General features: G+C 38.8%; 1 protein-coding gene across 2 annotated transcripts; it reads right to left on the bottom strand.

The window, feature by feature from the left end:
- Positions 1–1,675: 1,675 nt before the first annotated feature.
- DEK (DEK proto-oncogene) lies at positions 1,676–21,972 on the bottom strand. Of its 2 annotated transcripts, none has more exons than XM_059815307.1 (11): positions 21,876–21,972; positions 19,826–19,966; positions 17,960–18,061; positions 17,341–17,450; positions 14,582–14,676; positions 11,679–11,799; positions 10,326–10,508; positions 7,096–7,228; positions 4,660–4,808; positions 3,282–3,350; positions 1,676–2,346 (listed from the first exon to the last, which is right to left on the bottom strand). In XM_059815307.1, the coding sequence occupies exons 2-11, from the start codon at positions 19,953–19,955 to the stop codon at positions 2,335–2,337; spliced, it is 1,104 nt and encodes a 367-aa protein (XP_059671290.1). In that variant the 5' UTR covers positions 19,956–19,966; positions 21,876–21,972; the 3' UTR covers positions 1,676–2,334. The 2 variants fall into 2 exon arrangements, with proteins under 2 accessions (XP_059671290.1, XP_059671291.1); XM_059815308.1 differs by lacking the exon at positions 1,676–2,346 and adding an exon at positions 2,382–2,389 and having other exon boundaries at positions 3,281–3,350.
- Positions 21,973–22,913: the final 941 nt, after the last annotated feature.

The raw sequence follows: 22,913 nt of genomic DNA, 5'->3' as shown, positions 1-22,913 counted from the left end.
TTTTATTTACCTTTTAGTATTGTCTTGCAGCCTTTCTCCCAGTTGTAGAAAGAACTGGAATCTTGTGTCAGCTGCAGCTGGACTGGTATGGATTAGCAGGGAAAACAGCTCAGACGTTTCTTCTCTGTTGAGGACTACACCAAGTTGTAGTTAAGAGATTTAAACAAAGTATTTGAAGGATGCTGAGTTAATTTCCATTCCATCTGCACAATTCCAAAGTGGCAGGTAATGCGTATACACAGTAAATAGAAGTACACTATCCTTTAAGTTTTCGTTAGAATTTACAATATAAAAAAAATGTTTATAATTGGGAGTCACTCATCTTAAAAACACTTCCCGACCCACATAATTAAAACTGACTGGTATATTTACATAAAAATCACAAGCCAGTTCAAGTATTTGTAGAAAATCCATCCAAAAACCCAACAAAACTTGACACAAGCAACTTACCGCTTTTAAGCAGGACTTGAAACTTTTGATGTTTTTAATTGCAAATTAAAAAGTGTTCTTTATGCTAAGATAGTTCAGAGAAAACAAAACCAAACCAACCTCACAGAAGATATAAAATCTTGTCCTGGTGCGAGGACATAAATTTCAGCAATAGTATCGTTAAAGTAGAGAACCCTGCTGAATCAGGCTTGAATAGTTTCTACCAGATGAGATAAAAGACAACAACCTTGTTTCTGTATAGATTTTTTTTTTTTACTATACATTTAAGCAAATGTTAGATCATCAAAATTGATTTACATTTTTGTGAAAGACATTTATTGAATACAAAAAACCCCCATTACATTCAGCCTTATTATAAATGAGTACACGCACAGAAATTTGAAAAGTCTGTGAAGATTAATAGTCTAACTGGCTGAACATTTTCAGAATTTAGATCATTTATGAACCCTTATTTCTCAACTGTACAATAATAAAATTCAAAAAAATATGCTTTGTATTTCCAGCAATACTACAGTCGGAGGGATTCCGTGCTCATGGCATTAATGGCAGCCCACACTTCGGCAACTATTAGTTTCAGGATTTTAAGTGTAGGACTTCCCACATTAGCAACAAGATGTATGGAGAACAGAAACCTAAACAACAAAAATTTATGTGAACAGTTCACTTTAATCCAAGAAGCTGTAGGCCAAAGTTCAAGACTGCAGGCTTAAAAGTACCATTGTCCATGTTGAGGCACCAAGGCTCAGGTTCAGAAGAGCTTTCCCCATACAGAAGAGAGCTTAACCACACACATCAGCGCTGCCCGATTCGGAAGTCCCACTGTGGACTTCCAGAGCTATCGAGCCCCTCAGCCGTACATCTTTGATACCCACTTCTGAGATGCTAGGCCATCAAGTCAAGACACTGAAGTAAAAGATTTTTTGCAAAGTGAACTTCAGTAGTTTTCCTATAGCCTTTGAAGGGATTTTATTTACTATGTCAAGCCATTGAAACAAATGTATCTGTAGTCTTTTGTACAAAGTTAAACGTTGAAAAGCTTAAGTATAAAACTACAGTTTAGTTTCTGTACAAGGTCAGATGGGACAAACATCGTAAAACCTCAACTCGTTTGTAGTTTCATGAAACTTCTGCATACCGCTTTTCATCACAGCCTCACTGCTGAACGCTGACATTTCATGTCATAAATCCTAAGATAACAAGATTAAAAAACTGATTTGCACAAAAGAAATCTGAAATAACTTTATATACACAACAGAAAGCCTTTTAAAAGTACAAAAATAACATCTATATGCCAATTAGTTACCATGCTTTGACAGTTCTCTCAGTGCCTACACATGCAAGACAGTAATTTAGATTTAGAATAATTCTGCATCTGTAGAATGTATCAGAATATAAAAGACATTAACATGTGACTAACTCTTGTTATTTTCAGAATGGATATGTATTCAAAATATCTTTATAACCAATACTGCAATATTCCAGTCTCTGCATGTGTATGTGCAGATAAGCAGCTTTCATCTTACTTGATTTTAAAATCTCCTGCAAGCTAGTAATCCACACTAAAAAGCTACGATGGTTCTAATGAATCTAGTTATACAAAGCAATTGAAAATGTACAAAAACTATAAAAAAGGGAACATTTATTGCCATGCACGAAACTTAAGTATGTTCAACTAAAAACTGCATCAAATGCAGTTTTGTTTTGTTTTTTTAAAAAAAGATACACAAAGCAATTTACATCAACACTCTTAACATTAGATCAGCAGAATCAGCTCTGACTAAATACCACAAGGGTAAGACACATTCCTTTTGCTGGTGCCTATCAGATCTTCAAATCCATGGGAACATAAAACCAGGAATCTTCATTTCCCACAGTCAAATCAGATCATGAAATCAACTGAAATGAGAAGTGTATTAGTTTTCTCCTTTCTCTCAATCCAGTTATATATAGCCTCTCCTTTTGCATCAGACTATCAAGAAAATACACTCTACTTTTGCTATCACAAAAAACCAAGAACATCCCTACAGCAGACAAATTGCTCTCTTATGCCTTTGCTAATAGTGACACATGTATGCACAGCACATAGACATAACGATTTCTAGATAGCCGTATATCAACATCTGCAAATGAAGCCACAAGAGAAAGAAAAGTTACATTGTTAGCTCCATTAAGTGAACCTCACTTCTCTAGTTCCATTTTTAGTTTTGGGGCAAGCAAAAGTAATTGAACTTGAAAATTTTCTTACAAATTACCAACCACAGACCGGACAATATACCCTTTGTCATAAGAACATTTGATCAGGCGTAATCTTCAGTGCAGCAAACTCAAAGGCAACATTATAACTGTGCTACCAGGAGCACATACAGAGAAAAGCTATCTTTATCCTCTTTTGCCTCCTCTCATTGCCAGAGCTTGCAGGTCTGCAGAGCTTATAGAAACTCATGCATCGTCACCTACAAATGTATGTGGTCGTGCATGAATTATAGGGCACCTTGCAGCCAAGGCCATAATTTAAAGCAAATGCACAGCTTCCAGAGAGTAAAAGTAATCAAAAATGATGATAGCTTTAATTTTAGTTCTGCTTACCAAAGAAATTCATAAGACTAGTAGTGGCGTGCTAAGAAAATAGAATCTGAAGCGGTTATTTTTGAAAGATGGATACAAAAGAACAAAAAAAAAAAAATAAAAATAAATCAGAGCCAGAGTCTAAACTTCCAGTACTATACAGGAGGCTATTAAAACTAGTGTAACAGGATACCATGCCACTTTCTAATAAGCTGAAGAAAAAAAAAAAACAACCCAGAATGTTTTCTAAATGATAAAGTCTTTACCTCTTTGACTGTTTTTTTAATGAAGTCTTTCCTGTCAGATAAATCATAACTAGGATACTTTTCATACACCTAAAAAAAAAAAAAAGTAAAAACACAAAACAAACCTCCAATTACTTTTGTTCAAGGTATTGTATGAATAGAAGGAGCTTAAATGAAATTAGGGCAAAAATTAGTGTAGTACTTCCAGTATTACAACTGCCAAAATACCCTGTTAATTATGGAAAGTGACAAGCTTATTTTCCCGACCTTATTTTGACCACATAAATATTTAAATACATGTATTTTTTCATGTTTGGTCACTGACTAAACCGGTACTATAATTTTTCACATCAACAAATTGGAATGCCTAGCTTGCCACGTCAGGCAAATAAGAATTCTCCAATCTTTGTCTTACATGCTCTCTAAGCAGTCAGATACCCCTGCATTAGTGTAGGAAGCTAACCAAATATCAAATCCCAAGGCTTATTTATTTTTTACTAATAAGTAAAATCGTGATCCTTTCAAGTGACTAATAGAAAAGTCAACATATTTGAGTGCTAGTCTACAACTATGCTTTGGTTAACTGGGTGGGAGAGGACCAAACAAACAAAAAACAGATGCCAACACTGACAACCAATGCAGAATATTTTATTTCAGTATACCAAATTTCAGACTTCTAGAATGACTGTAAGCATGACAGAAAGTTTGTACAGAATATAAACATACAGTTTTCTCATAAGACTCACTTCTGGTTTAATTTTTTCAAGACAACTTCTTGGAAGTACCAGGAAAACAAACATGTGAGTTCACTGACTGTAGAAAATGGCAAGGTAACAGCATTGTCTGTGTTTTGGTCACTTTTGCCCACTTCTCCCTTTTCCTGCCACAAGGTCCCTTCCTGCCACCTGTCCTGACAATCAATGAGTTCCTTGCTGAACTGATTCAACTCACTAACTAAGCTGAGAACTATTCATTCTTTGCTGATAGATGAGAGTCGAATGAACTCGTAAGGAGAACATATGAAGAATGAGAGCAAGGCTAGCCACAGAGATGTACAGAGAGCAGGACACAGCCCTCCCTCCTTTTGACAGTAGCAAGCTGCTGCACAGTCTCAACATCTCAAATATTTTCACTTTAATACATGGCAGTTGTTTTGGAGGTTATACTGTTACTTTCTTTGTAGCTAATTTTTCTTTGGAGATTTCCTGTCTAATGTTGGGTATCAGTGTTGCATATCTTAAGATTAAAGCTCTCCTTATAGCTGTTGGCAAGTAAATAAATCAATGCAAAACTACTTTGTTTCTGAACCATTGTGCAAGCCTTCATTTCTGAAACAATGACAAAAGTCAGTTCACAGATAACGCACTGCCTAAGAGATTGCAAAATCGCATTTGCTTACCTCCTTGCAAATTTGTTTCATAGTGACCTCCTCCAAGTTTGCATTGGCCAACAAGTTCTTGACAGTTTCCTTAAGTTCTTCATCTGTGGGTGGTTTCTTCAGCTTTTTAATTAAAGGTTCATCATCTGAACTATCCTCAGACTCACTTTCTAAATATAAAGAATAATTTGAATTGTAGTAAAAGATTTTCAATGTCTGCTTTATTCTTCCAAAACAGAAGCCATCAGAACTTTCCCCAAACATCTCATGCAGATGTTATCCCTTAAAATAGGCATCTTGCCAGATCATCCATTTAAAAACAAAGCTAATGCTATCAGTACTACATTTATTTCTGAATCTGCATCATTGTTGACGAACAATCAGTTTACAAATCATTATGTACTCTAGAAAGTATGGGACAGATTAAATTAATCTATCAAAGTAAAAAAGGTTTATTACAGCAATTCTAAGTTGAGGTATTATGGCCCTAAAAGAAGTACTTATTTGCTTTAAAAAGGAGTTTGGACTCCCCCCCCCGCCCCGCCCCCAGCAGTGCTGCCCACTAGGATCTTGTAATTTTGCAATGCTGTATTACTGAACGTGCTATCAAAAACACCATGACAACAAATGAAGAGAATCATAAAGGAAGTGAAGAGGCACAGGACACTCCTACAATCTTTTCCAGCAGCAAAAAAAAAAATAGACTGAACGACCATCCACTCAGTTCCTCTACTACCAAGAAGAGAAAACTCAGAGCAGATACCAAACAATCTAGATAATGAGCTTACAGAAAGACCTACTTAACAACTTGATTTTTGTACTGTGAGCATACACTCAAACCAGAAATGCAGTAGGAGTAAAGAAGAAGTTATGGATATATTACATAACATATATGCAAAACACATATCTAACCATTTTTAATTTTTTTAATGCATCTATGTTGATGACAAAATAAAGCATGTACAGACACACATTAGTACTGCCAGTAGCCAATCTGAAAAGACATTGAGTTCAGCACAGGCCAATTTACTCTGCTGAGAAATAAGGCTATGAAAGAAGTTTAACATAATTCTACGCCTATGAGTTTAACCATTCCTTTTCTTAATAAACTGACAAGTAGGGTAATTGAACTGAATTGATGTCTGTGCTATAGCATGCGTATGCCAATGCTGGCATTAAATGGAGTATGTTCGCAGTATGGATATATACTGCATTAATAACTCATACTAAATTGTGACACAGATGTGGCTGTTATCTCGCAGAGTGCCAGAGAATTTAAGGTGGGAAAGCATCTCCAGAGATCACTTGGTTTAAGCCCCTACTCAGAACAGGGCCAACGTGGAGCTGGTTGCTCGGGGCCCTGCCCAGTTGAGTTCTGAACATCTCCAGCAACAGGGATTCCACAACTGCTCCAGGCCCTCTTTCTGTGTGACCACCCTCATGGTGAAGATCTCCTTCCCCTAACATGCAATTGCCATTTCTCTGGTGGCAGCTTGTGCCTGTTGCCTCCCATCCTCTCACCGTGCACCTCCAAGCAGAGCCTGGCCCTGCCTTCCCCATCCTCTCCCATTTGGTAGTTGCAGACTGCAGCACGATCCCCCTTTATCCATCTCTTCTTAAGGCTGAACAAGCCCGTCTCTCTCTGCCTCCCCTCCCACATCGTGTGCTCCAGCCCCAGGGACATCTTGGTGGCCCTCCGCTGGACTCGCTCCGCTACGTCCATGCCTCTCTTGCAGCAGGGACCCCAAAGCTGGACCCAGCACTCCCGAGGCAGGCTCACAAGTGCTGGGTAGCGGGTAATAACCACTTCCCTCAACCTGCTGGCTGCACGCTTGCTGAAACAGCCCAGAGGGCAGTCAGCATTCTTTATCATAAGGGCACGCTGCTGAATTGGGTTCAGCTCATCGTCTGCAAGAACCATCTGCCCCTACCCGGGTCCTTTTCTGCAAAGCTGCTTAGAAACAAATCAGTCTGTCACCACCTGTACTGCTGCCATCTTTACACTGGTATTAAGGAACTCAATGTATGTATACCTCTTATGCATATTGTCAGATATGAGAAAACCAATAGCAACAGGAAGCACGTAGAACTCATATCTATGTTAACAAAAACCACATCAAGCTGCTGAACAAAAGGCATACACAGTGGGATATATACTACTGGATCAATTATAAGATTCACATGAAGTCACTACAGAGGCACCAAAAGAATTTCACTAACATTCTTCCCAGCAGAAGGGAGAACTAGGCTGATACCCTCAGTTTATATGCAAATAAAATTACATAAAGTATACCCAAACCAAGCATGGTTTTTTTTTAGTTACTGTTCCAAGGAAAGAAACATCAAGGAGCAAGCCAACAGTATTTTCTTTCGCAATTAGGTGCAAAAGCTTGCTTTCTAATAAGCATCCCAGTTAAGCTACGAGACAACCTATGAGGAAAGATTTAAAGCATTTACCTTTTCTAGAACTGTTCTGATTTTTTTTAGTAGTACTGCTATCTGCCTTCTTGACATTCGCACCCTTCACAGCTTTCTTGGTTTTGGAAGTCATCTTTTTAGATTTTTCTCTTTTAGATGCTTTTCTAGGGGGCTATAAAGAAGAAAAACAGAAGATTAAAATGATGGTTTCTACCCGAACAATCCGTAGCCTTTTTCCACAATGGAAATTATCCTTTCTGTCAATACAAACTAAATCAGCTAATTTAATTAGTATCTTTTACTAGCAATTTCTACCCCATACCACAGGGGGAATATGTGCACAAAGAGTATTCTTACATTCTTTTAAATTTCACGTTGTCCTTCTACGTGGGACTCAAACAGCTAGAACTTTTTAATGACACTAGTAGTTTGATTCTGCTACAGCTTTCCATTCATAATTACTTATAATTAGCTTATAAAAATCACTTTAAAGATGTTCCTTTAAAAAAGGACATGGTATGTTGTATTCAATTACTTCTAGATGCTATAGCTCTCTAAGATTACATGCAGCTAATTATTTTTGCACTAGTTGAGGAGAGCTACGTTAGCTAATCCATAATTTAGCCAATTATTGTGACCAGTAAACCCCAAAAATTATTGCATTAAGTTAACATCAACAGAGGATATTTGGAACATAAATATGTACAGTATAAACATATCAGTGCACTGCATTTTTGGCACAAATTATATGTCTGCTTAACACACAAAATCTTTAGATAGTACTTCTGACAAGGCTGAAAACTTTCCTCACAGAAACAAACATGGAACATTGACCAGGAATAAACCACACTTCAGAGAAAGAACATCATGAAACAACACAAATTAACTAACAGTAGTTACTAAATTCATAGTTCTAATTTATATTTAAAATGGCAGTGTAGTCAACTGAGCAAACCATCACATCTAAACAATTAAGATTAGTTCATAAAACTTAACTGCTTCTCCCATTAGTACCTGGTGCAACTCATAGAACTAGTATTTAATAAACCAGATTATATTTGTATTGGCTTGCTCAGTTATAGTTGCACTCGCTCTGCAGTGTTAAATGAAGGATAAAGACTTCCACTGTTGAAATTCAGAAAATACACTCAAGGATCGCCCCATTTCTAAATAAACATTTGTAGTTTCTAACTTTTCGGCTTCTGAGTTCCTGCTAAAACTCCATCAGCAGCTGCAAAGCCAGAAGTTAAACCTGGCACTCCCGTTTCAGTTTTTTTTTTATAAAATTATGCTGCCCCAGCACACCAAAATATTTCAGGTATCTTTTGCTTCCAGGTAACTGTAAGATCTTTTGTTTGTTTGTATTGTTTAAAGAGAGAATTGCAATCAAGAGAGACACACAACTCTGAGGAAAATCTATTGCAGCCGCTCCATGCCTAAGATTCCAATGGAGCTGGGGCAGCAAAGCAGATATGCTGCCTACATCCATTCACCTGTAGTATGTTACAGGGTGTCATACACCTAACTTTTTCTTTTTAATGCTGCAATCTTAAAGCTGTACAGGTGCAGACATTTTCCATTTCACCATTTCCTATATTCAAACTAATTTGACGTACTAGTGTTTTTGTAATAATTAAGCTTTTACTCCATGCAAGTCAACTTCAGTTTCCGAAGACTGCAGCCTACTCAGCTACTGCCTGGCAGACATACCAAATTCCTACCTTCTGAAAGAAAGTAAAGACCCAGTTAGATCAACAGGGTTTACTGTGAGGTTTTTTTGTTTGTTGCCTTTTTTTGTTTGTTTGGAGTTTTTGTTTTGTTCATTTTTTAAATAAAAAAAATTAAATAAATTTAAATAAAAATTTTCTGAAAGACAACTCCTGCCTCTGAAAGCGATATTCCTCTCCCCACAGTAGGAAGACTATATTGCTGAAAAGATGAACAAATGTAAAATTAACTTTTAGTATTTCAGCTCTCTTTCAATTTGCCATTTGTGGGGAAAGAAAAAGGCAAATTAAGAATTAGGTTTGTTTTATGGAGGCATGAGGAATTTCCTTGAATCATCTTTTTAATTTAAAACTAACACCTATCAAAATGACAGTGACAAAATAAACTGTTAAAGTTACATAAACTGGTCTATCAACAAAGATTTTTGTTACTATTTTCTATAGCTCAGACTATTTAGTTAACAGCCTGTCACACTTCCACTGCAATAGACAGACCACAACCCAAGTAAATAATGGTTTTACATTATGGCCAAAAGTTCTATAGCTTACATAAAGAATTTCCTTGGACTCCAACAGCTGACTAATTGCTGTTTGTTGCAGGGCTCTGACTAAGGCTAAAGAGGCAGTCACATCTAAATCAAAATATAGGATAAGATGAAGTCTGTAGCTCCTTTTTGTTTCTTTTTTTCCAGGCTTCAGGCATATGGACAAATCAGTGTACACTTCTTACACAAATCAGCTGTACAGTTGTACTGGCCTTCCATGTTTTGTGTCTATTCTGTAACTAAGTACAGGACTGAAAGGGAATGCACAGGGAAAGGTATTTTGCATTTACATACAAAGTTAATCTAATTTCTGTCTTACTATGCAAGGCTAAAAGAAGTTTCAAAGAAAACAGAGAAAAGTGAAAAATACAGCGAGATGAGAACACTTTGGAGATTGCAGGGACCTTTGTAAAGCTGCTTACTGTGCTGATCACTTTATCTTTGCAATCCAAGACACAGAACCTAAAAGAGAGATTAGGACATAAAATCCAGGAGAAATATGGAACCAAGATCCAAACCAAATGCAACCAGGTAGGTCAGGGACCTCTGCTGAATTCAAAGTTAAGTCCTAGGTATCCAATCAAACCCTACACAGAAAAAAAGATAGATGGATAGATATTGGGAATTTTTATGAAACTATATTAATGACATCATCACAAGATGGTACAAGAAATGCAGTCAATTATGTTTGAAATCCTGGCTGCACCAAAATGACATATAGCAAATGGTTTTATAAGGTGCATATATACATCCAAGTATCAGAACCTTCGCCTGTTATCTTATTGATTCTCTAACTTTAATACACTAAGAAATTATGAAAATTTCTTATAAATTGCAAATGTTTGCTTTTCTTTCAAAGCATTCATTCAGTTAAACATCACTTACTCCCCAACTCTGCATGTTCCAAGAATTACCAGTCGATCACAACTGCATAATGACAAATTGCAAACAAATGTTTCTAGCCCTATGTCGAAAAACAAACAAAAAACCTCATTACCTCATCCTCACTTTCCTTTTCTTCTGACGAGTCATCCTTTTCCTTCTTTTCATCTTCTTCACTACTGGATTCATCTGACAAGATCTCCGGGCACTTGGTGCGTTTTGCTTTTCTTGTTGTTCCAGTGCTACTGCGTTCTTTTTTGCCACCTTTGCTTGGTGTTTTTTTGGACTTTGGCAACGGCTGAGAGACAGGGATGTGCGTTATCCAAGTAGGAATACAAAAGTGAATTTTAAAAACATAAATTCCTTCAAATCACATGAAAGAACAGTAAACAAATATAGAGGTCTTTAAGTCTTGATAACAAAACCCAGGACTATTTTATGTACTACACTTAAGCCGTAACATTTTGTGGTAAGCAGAAATTAATTACAGAGATGGCAGCTGAGTAAAATACAATTTCAGTTCTAAGCTAAGCACCCCTTCCACTCCTCTAACCAAACACATCTTCAAAGGTTGGGGGTTAGAGAAGGGAAGCAAGAAAGAACAACCTAGAACAAACTTTTTACCTACCTATGCCCCCCAACCCATAAAAGCAAGCTTTTTCTTCCGATATCAAATTAGCTGACAACTCTTCAGGAGACAAAGGCAGGAATTCTGTCATGTCTTATGCAAAACTGCATTTTGTTGCCACTCAGTACCAGTGTCCCTAAGGCAACATGCAGACTCCTTGTTCACATCACTTACCAGTGTTTGCTGAGAATAAATTTAATTTCCTGAGCAACAGTCTAATTATTTAAGTATTGCTTTTAGATTAAAAACTGAAAGTCCAATAAGATTAATAATAGAGTTTAGTAGTCTTGGCAGCTGAATCTAGTGCACTAGCATATACTAGCTAAAGCAAGTTTTCCTAGCCTTGCAACAAATTCCATTTTGTGATGACCAAATGTGGTCACATACACTTGTCAACTTGTAGCATACCCAGGTAACATCTGACAGCTTATTTTCCTGTCCTTTCATGTTTTATTTCCTTGCTCTGACACCATTTTTTTCCTTTTTCTTTCCTGCTCACATATTATGCCTATTCCCCTCCATTCACCCACAAAGCAGAAGCTACTTATGGTATCTGGGTATGGATATCTCTGATTAGCTTCATGTGTTGGCCACATATGCTTTTGGGCACTAACAGTGTGTAACAGGTGCACTTGCATGTAAGCGTAGTTTCTATCTAAAGTCTTCACCCTGTTATGGATGCCTGCAGGAGAAGAGCTACTCTCTTTCAAGAAGCCATCACTACTTCAGGAAGTTAGAACAGTATCACCACTGGTAACAAGCAAATAATAAGGAATAGAGACAGTTGCATTTTTCATCAGAACAGAGCTATAAAAGCAAACATAACAACCTGCATCTCACCTTGCCTGAAGATTTTGGGTGCATTAAGAAGTTTAAGATCCTGGTTACCAGCTCACTATTAACTCCTGATCTTTCCAAGTCGAGAACTTCACAGATACTTTTCAACATTGCATTTCTAAATCTGGAGAGGGGAAAAAAAAATAATTCAGTATCACATCCTAAAGGATCGATCAACATTTGACTGCTAGAAGCCGCTATCTGGTTTGTGTCTGCAACCTAACAATAGACATGAATATATACACTTAACTACGTTTCCAGTCTTATCTATAGTTAAGCAAAGAACCACCACCATATTACATAAAGTAAAAGAAAACAAAATGCCCAAATCTGCATGTGTGTAAAGTAGGATATATAAAAAAAAGTTACAAAATCTTAGTAAAAAAACTCTTCCCCAGAATCTCTCCTAATCTACCACACTGGAAAGATCCAATCTTGGAAAATAAATCCAGGGGGTACAAGACTTGAAATCTAAAGGGGCAGGGGGTCTCCTTTTATTTTCTCTGGTTCCTTACCCCTTTACAGAAGTACCTCTGATGAAGATAGAAGGTTAAGAGAAACTCTGACACCCACCCCCTTTACTCCAACAGGATCTTGAACTAGTTGTCCCACTTCATCATTTGTTCCAATGATATTGAAAAAAGTGGGAAGAAAGAATCAAATCCTGTGAGGGTATGACATCAGAATGCAAGCTTAGTGAGATTTAAAAAAAAAAACCCACAAACCAAAAACCAAACCCTAGTTATTCTACCTGTTACCTCCCTTCAAATGCTTATGCTTTCCTCTTCACTCATTTTGTACAATGGTGCCTGAAAAGTGGTTTTCATTGTCTGACCATTTTTCACGTTTAGTAACTATTTCTAGTAATCAAAGTCAAAGGGAACTTATTTTTCATTGTTTATTTAAAAAGTCAGTGCAACTATTTCATGGTGGCCTGCAACTTCTCTGAAGTAGCATTTAATTTCAAACTGTGCCTTTAAACCCACAGATTTTTTTAAGGGGGCAGAACAACTTTGTTGTCCCATTTTTAAGGCATGGGAACAGAGAATCTTAACTGGTTTGGTGAGAGTCCCTGCCTCAAAGTATAGTTCATCCACCATCCTTCCAACGATGAAGTCAAATCTTTCCATCATTCTTCTAGACAAGGTTGTAAAAAAAATTTGTGCAATGTTAACATGCGGAGACCCTTCTTGTTTAGCTTTTGGGGATACACTGAATACTTGTAAGGTATTCCTGCAGAATCAAAAGTCAGTCTCTTACATTTTAAGAGACAATAATACTATAGAGTAAAAACCACTTAACTTGTTAACAGATTTAAAAACTGCATAGCATCGAAGTTTCTGTTTCAAACTTTCAAGACCTTGTACGCTGAATTTAGGATTTTATGGTTCTATTGCTGCTTTAACTAAAATTCCTTATGACTTGTGTTACACATGGCATTTGTCCTTGTATTTTAACTTTGTTTAGAAATAATATACAAAGAATAAAGATTGTCTCCCAAATCCTTTCACATTTTTAATGCTTTGACGGTACATCTGCAGGCAACAGCAAACATAGTGTGCTAAGTATTAAAATGCAGTTCAAGTGTGGAATAAACAAGTGCACAACAAGTTTTGAGTCAGGAACTTCCACAGCAAGTAGTTTTGACTTTCAAAATCCAAGAACTCTAATGCCCACAGCAATGTCAACCCTCAATCTTTTCAGTTTATAACCTAAATAGTAAGATTCTGCAAAATATATTTTGTTCTTTGTTCATCTTGTTCAATGCTGTTAAAACATGACGACATGCAAGTGTACAGTGTGGGCAGAAATCAACCACATAGTCAGAATGAATTAATAATCTAATCCGGAGTGTTTCATACATAGCTATGAAGAGCAGCAGAACTCACCACAGTAAAACAAGCACACAGGGCTCAGTACCTTGATACAAGAGTGACAATGCAACCATTTTTCAGAATATTTGAAGACTGAAGGGTAACAAAATTTAACTACCAGCTCTTTCATATGGAAAATATGAAAAAAAAGTGCAAAAATACTTATTCTGTGACCGTTTGCAGATAAGGGAAAACATTATCCAATTAAACCTGTGGGAAACGGTCAAAACTCCCATCCTGAGACAGAGTTTGTCTTGTAGATTCACATGTATTTGACAAACCCTATTCCTAGAAAACTGCATATCTGAGGAAGGAAGATTTGCAAATTCCAAATTCTGGAAGCCTTCCCATTATCAACAAACTGACACTAAAAAAAAACAATGTAGACTCAATTGTGTATAAGTTATTAGCTTTTTCATTTGTTACAACTAGCTGCACAAATATGCAAGGGCATCTTTAAACACTTTCAGTCCAGCCAAAACCAAGCTGCAGCAGCTTCTCCTGTTAATAGAGAAACAGCTTATGTGGGGAGACAGTAAAAAAGAAAAAAAAAAAAAAAGGAAAAATATTTTAGACTAGTTGCTACAGCAATTCTAGAATAAGACTGTATGTTTGATATACAATAAGCAGAAATGTCTTTGATTTTGAAGGAGGAAGGTTTTGAGGCATAGGAATATGCAAGTTTGCACCATGACTAGAGCACAATGTATTCACAACACTATGCTTGCCCTGGGGAAATAAAGTTTTCCTCTCACTTGGCAGAAGAATCTGTTGGTTAGCATGCAATAGTTAAAGCCAGGACTCTAGGAACTGTGAATAAAAATGTTCACAATTTAACTCCTTTTTAATACATTTCAAGTTGTCTTAAAAGATCAGTTTGTCTGATCAAAATGAGCTCAGAAACAGATCACAGAGCTCTAGGAAACAGCCACCCAGTTTAAAGTTTAGATTTAATCTGAAGTAAAATTTTGAAAATAAAAAGGAGTGCATAGCATGACTCAAGCTATGTTAAGTAGCAATAGAGATCATTACTTTTTTAACATTTCTTCCTTCTTTTTGTATTGGTCACTTCCTTTTTCAAATGGGAACCCACTGAACTGACCCACGTTCTTCTTTAGGGACGCAACCTAGAACAGAACACACAGATTACTTTCCATTGCAAGCAGTTTAAAAGATTTAATTCAATTACATTTGTTAACTTTTCATACAAGAAAAATTTATTCTAGCAGTTAGCCTTCTGTTGACAAAAAGTCATATCCTTTAAGTTATAACCTACACGGATTATGCCTTTATTTATCTCATGACAGCCAAGCTAAAACAATTAAGTTCTTCTGATCTTGGTACTTCTAATTCTTTTTAATAAATTACCAGGTAAAATCATCAGCCATTTCAAGCTTGTTTAGAATGTACTGCATGGTTATTTGCAGGTTTGCACAACTATGATCATATGAAGCCTGTTACATGCTTTGTACCATGTGATTTGTTATAGAATAGTGCATTTTATTTTTACTATAAAATCTGCTAAAGCAGATTTGCTTTATTTGCTTTTCTAAAGTCTTACATAAGGACTATGATTGTACTTTTGAACCTTTTCTTTAGCATGACCAGTATTTGCATTTACATACCACCCAATTTACAAACTTCTACCATTACACCTGCAGTCTGAACAGGGTTGAACTTTCATTGCGACAGCCCTTACAAGGGGAAAATTGCTCCCATCAAGATCCCAAATATATTTAAGTTCTTTGTTGTCACTCCATCTCCTTTTACCAAAAAACAAGTTAAAAAACATTCCCAAATCTTTTATTCTTCTGAGATCTTTACAACACTATCAAGAATAATTTGAACTCACTTTCAATAGTTCTACAAATTTTGTTCCTGGTGTTTCTCCATTAGTTTATAATTTTACCAAAGCTAAGCTCCTTTTCCAAAGGTAATTATCTTTGTCCAGCACCTAAAGAAAATTTGCAGATGGTATTGGTACGTTTTTATTAAAACGTTAATTATGATCCAAAGCACAGACAGAATGTGCACACAAGACAACATCTGACCTTCATTATATTAAACAGCATTCTGAGCTCCCAACAATTCTGATTAAATACAGTTTTGGATGAAACCATACTGATGTATTTCCAAACTGAATGTATTTTGAAGCAAATAAATATATGCTCATATCTTTGAACTTAAACCACTGGGACGCTGCAGCAATCCAGCTGAACTCTCCAACAAGTCTATGTTCAAAAGACTGAATGTTGGAGAGCAGAGCAAAGGGGGGTGGAATCGCAGCCAAATAAGTGATGTGGGAGGTAAGAGCAAGAGCTGTATTTCAATAGCAGTTGTGTCTAATTAGTATGACTTAGAAGTGTTAAATATCAATTTACAGTTGTATCGCTTGCACATAATTATGAAATGGTGAATGTGTTTATTAGTTGATTAGATTATTTAATAATCAATACTAACAGCATCAGTCAGTTAGTTTCTTAGTTGTATGTTGCATAATCAATAAACAATACAGTCTCTTAAATCAGTTATGTCTCAGATCTGCAATCTAAAGTGGGAAAGACAGACTCTGAGGTAATGAATGGCATCCAGTACCTACCACTCCATGGTAGAAAAGTGTTACTGGTTTCATGGAGGGTAAACGGACGCAGTTTGATGACTTCCACAGTAAAGCTAGTTAAATCAGAAAGTTACATGGTTCTGTCATTGTACCTTTCCTATCAAACAATTAAATTCTACTGCAGGACAATCCAAAAGTCTGCAAAACTCTGTATGCACCGAGTCAAAAATTCTCTAGTCTGGTTTATTGCCACACTGAATAAATAGGATAGCTCACAGAAGTAGGTTTTAAAGAATATATACTGTTCTTTTTCTGAATACTTGAAGAAACATACCTTTCTTTGCCATTTAAACAATCACTGGATTTGCAACAGTAGTCTGAGATATTACAACCAGTATGCATCTGTACTAGTGCTATTCAGTTCCTAGTTTCTGTGCTAGCTGTTCAGGTTTCCAAAATACAAAGAGATTAAAAACAAATTCCTATAAATATTGTAAGTGTATTGAAATAGCAAAATTTAATCTGCCTTAATTTCTCTACATCCATTTTATCTCTATTAGCAAGGAAAATGAGTCATAGCTACTCTGAAATTTAAGGCATAGTCACTAATACATAAAGGGCTCCAATAAAAATTTATTTTTCTATTTTCTTTAAGTTTCATCCTTAAATACAAAAGCGAGCGTATCAGTTTTTAACTAATCACTATAAGATTTTACATGTAATATAGTTTTACTTTCTACTGCTTTGTGCAAACCAAAGGAGAAAATGACTAGGTAAGTAGCAATGTATTAAAACCCACTAACAGGTTTTCAAACATAAAAGAAATAGAAGTTCTAAGAAAAAGCTATGTTGAACAAAATAACTACATGGTATTTTGACTGTAATCCGCATGTCAGCAGCTTTTAGCATGTGAACCATAATTTCCAACTCATGCTCATAAGGCAAACCACCCCTCCCCCCATTAAAAAAATTAAAATAATCTATATTCAAGTAGACTTACAATTCAGTACACCTTTCCATGGGATTTTTATAGGGACAGTAGTTTACAGGAGTTAGAAAATTTATAGGATTGCTCAACTGGTCCTGCAATATTCATTTTCTAAGTAGTTTGTAATAAATGACACTTAAGAGATAGATCCATATGTGCAAACGTAAAAAAAAACCCTGTACTACACACATTGTCATTATGCATGAGAACTAACAGATACCAAGATTGATTTTAAATTCTTACAGTGCCTGGCCTGTTGTAGAGGAGTTTGTGCAGGTTCCTAAGTTCATCTGTCTTCTTTTTACTCAGAAAGAACTGTATCCTTTCAATTTCACAGAGTTTTTGTCCTTTTCCTGAAACAGTTAAAATCAAATATGAATGTGATGAATTGCATAATTACCTATGCGTTTATAACTTCAAATATCTACTGTTTTTTAAAAAAGCAAAGAAGTTATTTCAGAATAGCATCAGACATTAGAATAGGCCAAACATTAAGTAGGCCTTTTCCCATCAATTAGGCATCCTAACACTCTCTTTATCTTCCTTACTTGATACTACCTAGACCAGGCTACAAGGACTTGGCATTTCTTTTTATTCTACCTGCTTCTGCCTTTGTTAGTGGTGGCTAGGTACTGAATATCCTCTTCCAGGTAAGTTTAAACATTATGTAACTTTTATGGTTTAAATTGATGCTACAGAATAAAAGAGGGTTTTCATACAATTATAATAGCCTTACTGTTTTTAAAATGGATCATGACTCTTAAGTTAGGTCTCCTCTACAACAAATTGATCATCTGATCATTTAAGAGGTTTCATTATCATTCCCAGCACTCATAATTCTTATGTGAGAGGACAAGTTTACCTGGTGTAATTGTAAAAGGTTCCTTTTGCAACGAGGACACTTGCATGGTCAGTCGGTCTACCTTCTTTTTCTCCCTTTTTCCTTCAACAATGAGACTCTTTTCTGCAAAAGACAACTTCCTTAAACACAATACTTTTAATTACATTAACAGATTCAACTGTAGTGACAGGCAATACAGCACTGAATCTTTGAAATGGCAAACCAAAAATGGATAATGATACAACCAGGTACTAGGTCACTTTCAAACCTTTGGCTAATAGGTCAATCTGATTCTATGGAGCTGTATACTAGAGTCTCTAGCTCTTAACCACAATCCTGCATCCAACTTAACCTTGAAGACAAGACTGGGCATTTCCAAAGGGAACTTCATCCCACAGTGGAAACTGCAGCACTACGCATTTTCAGAAACCCATTCTTCTCTCCCTTCGCTGCCTTTCTGAGGTACAGAACTGACATTGTTTGCATTGTGTCCTTCTGGGATGCCCCAGCCCCCTACATGCACAGCTCCACTTTAGCTCTCTTGAGGAGAATGCTACCACCAGATGGGCAAAAGGAGAGTCCAGCATGGCTGGAGACACTTTCTCTTCCCACTGCTGGACTGGAGGGTCCACACATATCAGGAGAGGCAGAAGTACAAGCATAGCAGGACTGTACAACACCTCACAGGGCTACGAAGTGCACTCACTTCACCGCAGGGCACAATACAAGTGTCACAAATACTAAAAGAATACTATTCCCAGTAATTCTGGTATTGCTTAGTAACGAATACTTTTAGATTGGTTTATGTATATGTTGCACAACACTACTTTAATGATACCATGTCAGGAGAAAACCCCAAAGCTTCACCTAAACATTTAATACTAAAATACTTGACTTCAAATCAAACTATCCTTAACACTAAACAGATGGACTATCCTGGCTTTAACATCTGAAAACAGCTTCAAAATCTGTATGAACATAATCAAAACTGGATATGCATCTGATGAAAACAGAGCAAAACATACTTGTGTGTACACAAGAAACAGTTGTTTCTAAAAATCTAGTTCCAATTACTCTAGTTTCACAAACAGCATAATCTCTTTTCTTTCTACTACCTTTCCTAAAGACAAGCTTCAGCTCTTTTAAGAATCCAAGACCATCAGTGACTTGGTTTTCACTGTGCCATACTGTAGCTCTATTTCCATGGATGCATTCATTTGCAAAACAGGTGCCTAGAGATTTCATGATGGAAATTAACATTTTTGCATAGTAATGCCTTCATCAAATCTTTTATTCCTTGACTACCCTCTTCAATTACATGCCACAACACAAAACCTGCCTTGCTTGCTCATCCTGTATCCCCATGTTTTTTATTGACAAAATTAATCAAATGGAATATCCCCCTCCGATATAATTAAATTTTGTTACCCACTAAATTAATTCACAGCAGTTAAGCAAAGACATGTGTATTGTTTCCAAAGCTACTGCACAGATTTTTCAAGTTTCTCTCTTTTGAAAACATGGATCACTTCAGAGCGTTACTGGGAAAAAAGGGTTCTTTTTTAGATATGCATTTTTATACAAATAGTTTGGTAAAGGACACTGCCCCTTATAATCATCTAGTAGCTTATACAACAACAAAAAAACCCCCTAGTGTAGGAATCCAGGATGCTGGCAATTCCTTCAGTCTTTCCTGAAGAACATCAGTACCGCTGTTTCTAGTGCTACCTGTTATAGTCTACTGGGAAGCAATTTATGACCCGTGAGATAGACGTACCATGGAATCTCCTAAACAATAATTGTACAATTAGCTGAGATCACAGGAGACTGCATTCAGTAAGCTTGGCATTTTTTAAAGGACAACTTATCCAATGGAAAATCCCGTACCCTTTTCTTCCTCCTCCTCCTCTTCTTCATCTTCATCACTTTCCTCAGCTTTGTTTTCAGTTTCAGGTTGTTTCTCATCTGCTTTTTCAGATGACATTGTATCTTCTTTTGATGAAACAACAGAAGACATGGTGTATGGTTCTGTAAAAAGCAGTCAGGGAAACCATCATCAATACAGCATTATACATGAAAAATACAGCAATCTTGCTTTTTAAAAAAAATCTTCTTGTACTGCAAAAGTAATGTGCTACTGCTCGTATTGTGATTGTTCACATTCTTTAAGACACTAAAGTATTCTGCATACACACAATATATAAAATTTTTCAGGAGGAGTTGCCATCCATTCTGCAACTAGCCTGGTTAAGAACAGTTTAAAAGGTTATCAGTTCTTTCCACACACAAGTCTTCAAGCTTGCTTTGTGAAGCACTCAGAAACACCCACTCAAAGCAACTGATGCTGTTATCTATTAAGAACTGTAATGTTTTAAGGTATGACAATTTTAGTGCACCATATTATAAACTGAATAGTTATTTCCGATCACGGTGAACATACAAGTTTCCTAATAAGTTAAACAAGCTACATATTTACATGGGAAATGGGAAGAGAAAAATAAAAAATAAAAAAGTTATGAGCAATTCGGAAAAAATTAACACTGCTTTCAGAATTCAAATAGCTGTGACATCTTAGGGCTTGAAAACGCTTTTTGTTTTTAATCTGCAGATCTACAACAAAAAAGAATAAATGCTTCATACTTAGCATATTTAAGAGGAGTCGTCTTAGCATTTGAAGTGGCTTAAACGTTAACTTTAAAATTAAAATATCTCACTTCCCTACTGACAGAGAACATCTATCTAACAAAGGAAGATAACCATATCTGTTAATTTTAGAAAAATTCTAGCTTTCAAAATCTTTCACTGTTTACAGATCTGGTACAAAATACTGCACCAGGTGTATAAGCCCTTGTGGAAAAAATACCACATGATTAACCATTTTCTTTTTCCGATATTAAAGTCAATATTATTTGCAAGAGGTCAGACTCAATAAACAACAATGAAATCAACTGCTTATATGCAATATTAGCAGATGGCAGAGAACAGCAGCACTGCAAGTAACAGAAAACATGAGTTATATTACCAATAGTCAGGGGGAAAAAAGTTTACTACTCTTCACTAAATCGCTGGGAAAAAAATAAAAAACTCTTTCAGGGTATTACCACCAGTATTTCATTTGACATGGAAAAGTAATCCGACTTTTTCACGATATTACTCTCTAAATTTTACTTGCCGGCACAAGTGGAAAACCAAGCAAAGTACTACATGTTGTCTTTCCTTCCCCTTTCAATGGGAGCAGAAGGGGAATAGGAAAGTAAGAGACTTCTTAGCTTTTCAGCAACCAGGTCCGTGAGGACGACCTGCTTAGGGAAAAGGGGTACTGGGATCCACCCTCAGGAAGGCTTAAGTCGGGGGTATTCGGCCGGGAGGGGGTACCTCGCAAGCCGCCCCGAGAAGGACACTCGTGCACAACAGCACCTCCCACCCTCGTCCAGGACTTTTCTGACACGCACTCACCACCTGTCCCCTTCCCGACTTGCGAGCCGGAGGCCGGGACTAGCGATGACGACGGGTAGCGCCGGGAGGAGCCGGCGGCCAAGGAGAAGGGCGGCGGGGGCAGTGGCGAGCGATATCCCCCTCACCGAAGCAGCGGGAGCGTTCCGCCCCGCTCCCGCCGCCGGGCCGTAGGGCAGGACAGAGCGCCCAGGAAATACCTCAGGCGGAAAGCACAGCCCGCCGCCCCGCGGAGGCCTGGGAGGGAGGCGGCCCCCGCCGCGCCGGTGGGTCGGTGACAAGCGCCCCCGGCACACGGCGTCCCCCCCGGCGGGGCAGGAGCCCGGCGGCGCAGCTGCTCCGCTTCCTTTCCCCTCGCCACCCCCCTCCCCGCCTCACTGGGCCGCCCCGTCCAGCCCGGCCCGGCCCGGCCGCGGCGAGGTGGGAGGAGGAGAGGCGGGAGCGCGCTCTCGGGCGCCGTTATGGCCATGGCGGCAGGACCCACCTCAGCTCCAGCCCCGGCTTCTGGCTCCTTCCTCGGGCGCGGCTGCGGCAGCAACGGCAGCTGGAGGCGACAGTTACCGGAGGAGGGGGAGGGCAGGGGGAGGGGGCGGGGCCGGGCGCCCCGGCGCACAGCGACAGACACACACCCCCCCTGAGGCGCGCGCTCCGCGTCCCGCGTCGGTCACTCTCTCTCTCTCTCCTGGAATCAACAAGGTTTTCAAAATGGCGGGTTCTCGGACGGGGAGAAGGAAGCGGGAAGGCGACGGCCAATCAGCGCCCGCAGCCCGGCCGGCGCGGGGAGGCGGCCGCAGGGGAGGGGAGGGTGCGCGCGCAGGGCGGGCTGTTGTGGCGGGGTGTGCGTAACGCGCGCCCGCCGGCCGGTGCCGCCTCGCGGTGACGTCAGGCCGCGCGCGGCGAGGGGAGGCAGCGCGCGCCTCCGCCAGGGCTGTTGCCTCCGCTGAGGAGGGAGCGGGGTGTGTGAGGGGCCGGGCTGCCCCGCCGCCGTTCCCGCCGCCGCCGGCGCTTTGTCGGCTGGTGGCTCTCCGCGGGTACTGGTTCAAAGCCCCCTTTCCCTCCCGTGCACCCTTGCGGTCCTGCCTCCTTCGTTCCCCTGCGGGCGGGAAGGGCTTGGCGGTCCCGCTTCACCGTAACGGCCGCGTCTCCCTCCGGCTGCGGGTGCCGGAGAAGTGCAGGGCGGCGGCCGCGGTGCTGAGGGGTTGCGGCCGCCGGAAGAAAACAGCCGTTGAAGTAGGAGCCGGGGCTGAAGAGGGAGGTCTCCTCCTTACCCCTGTAGAGTGTGGGGGGTCACAGGTGGCCCCTGAAAGAGCAAAGGCCGCGGCCTCCTCCCCGCGCTGCGGCCTGCCAGGGCTTAAGACATAGTCTTCAAACCCGAGAGGAGGCCTGGCTGGGCTTAACGTGCCTTTAGCAGGCGTCAGGAGTACTCAGAAAATACGTTGGAGGAGAAAGTAGCCCGAAGTAGTCAGTGCTGACATCTCGAAGCCCCGTTGTACCGACAGCAGCTGTTTGGCTACCGTGAGTA

The sequence above is a fragment of the Gavia stellata genome, chromosome 3 (assembly GCF_030936135.1).
Source record: "Gavia stellata isolate bGavSte3 chromosome 3, bGavSte3.hap2, whole genome shotgun sequence".
In the NCBI taxonomy this organism is placed as follows: domain Eukaryota; kingdom Metazoa; phylum Chordata; class Aves; order Gaviiformes; family Gaviidae; genus Gavia; species Gavia stellata.
Note: the sequence above shows the minus strand (reverse complement) of the source record. Positions and strands in the feature narration are given on the sequence as shown.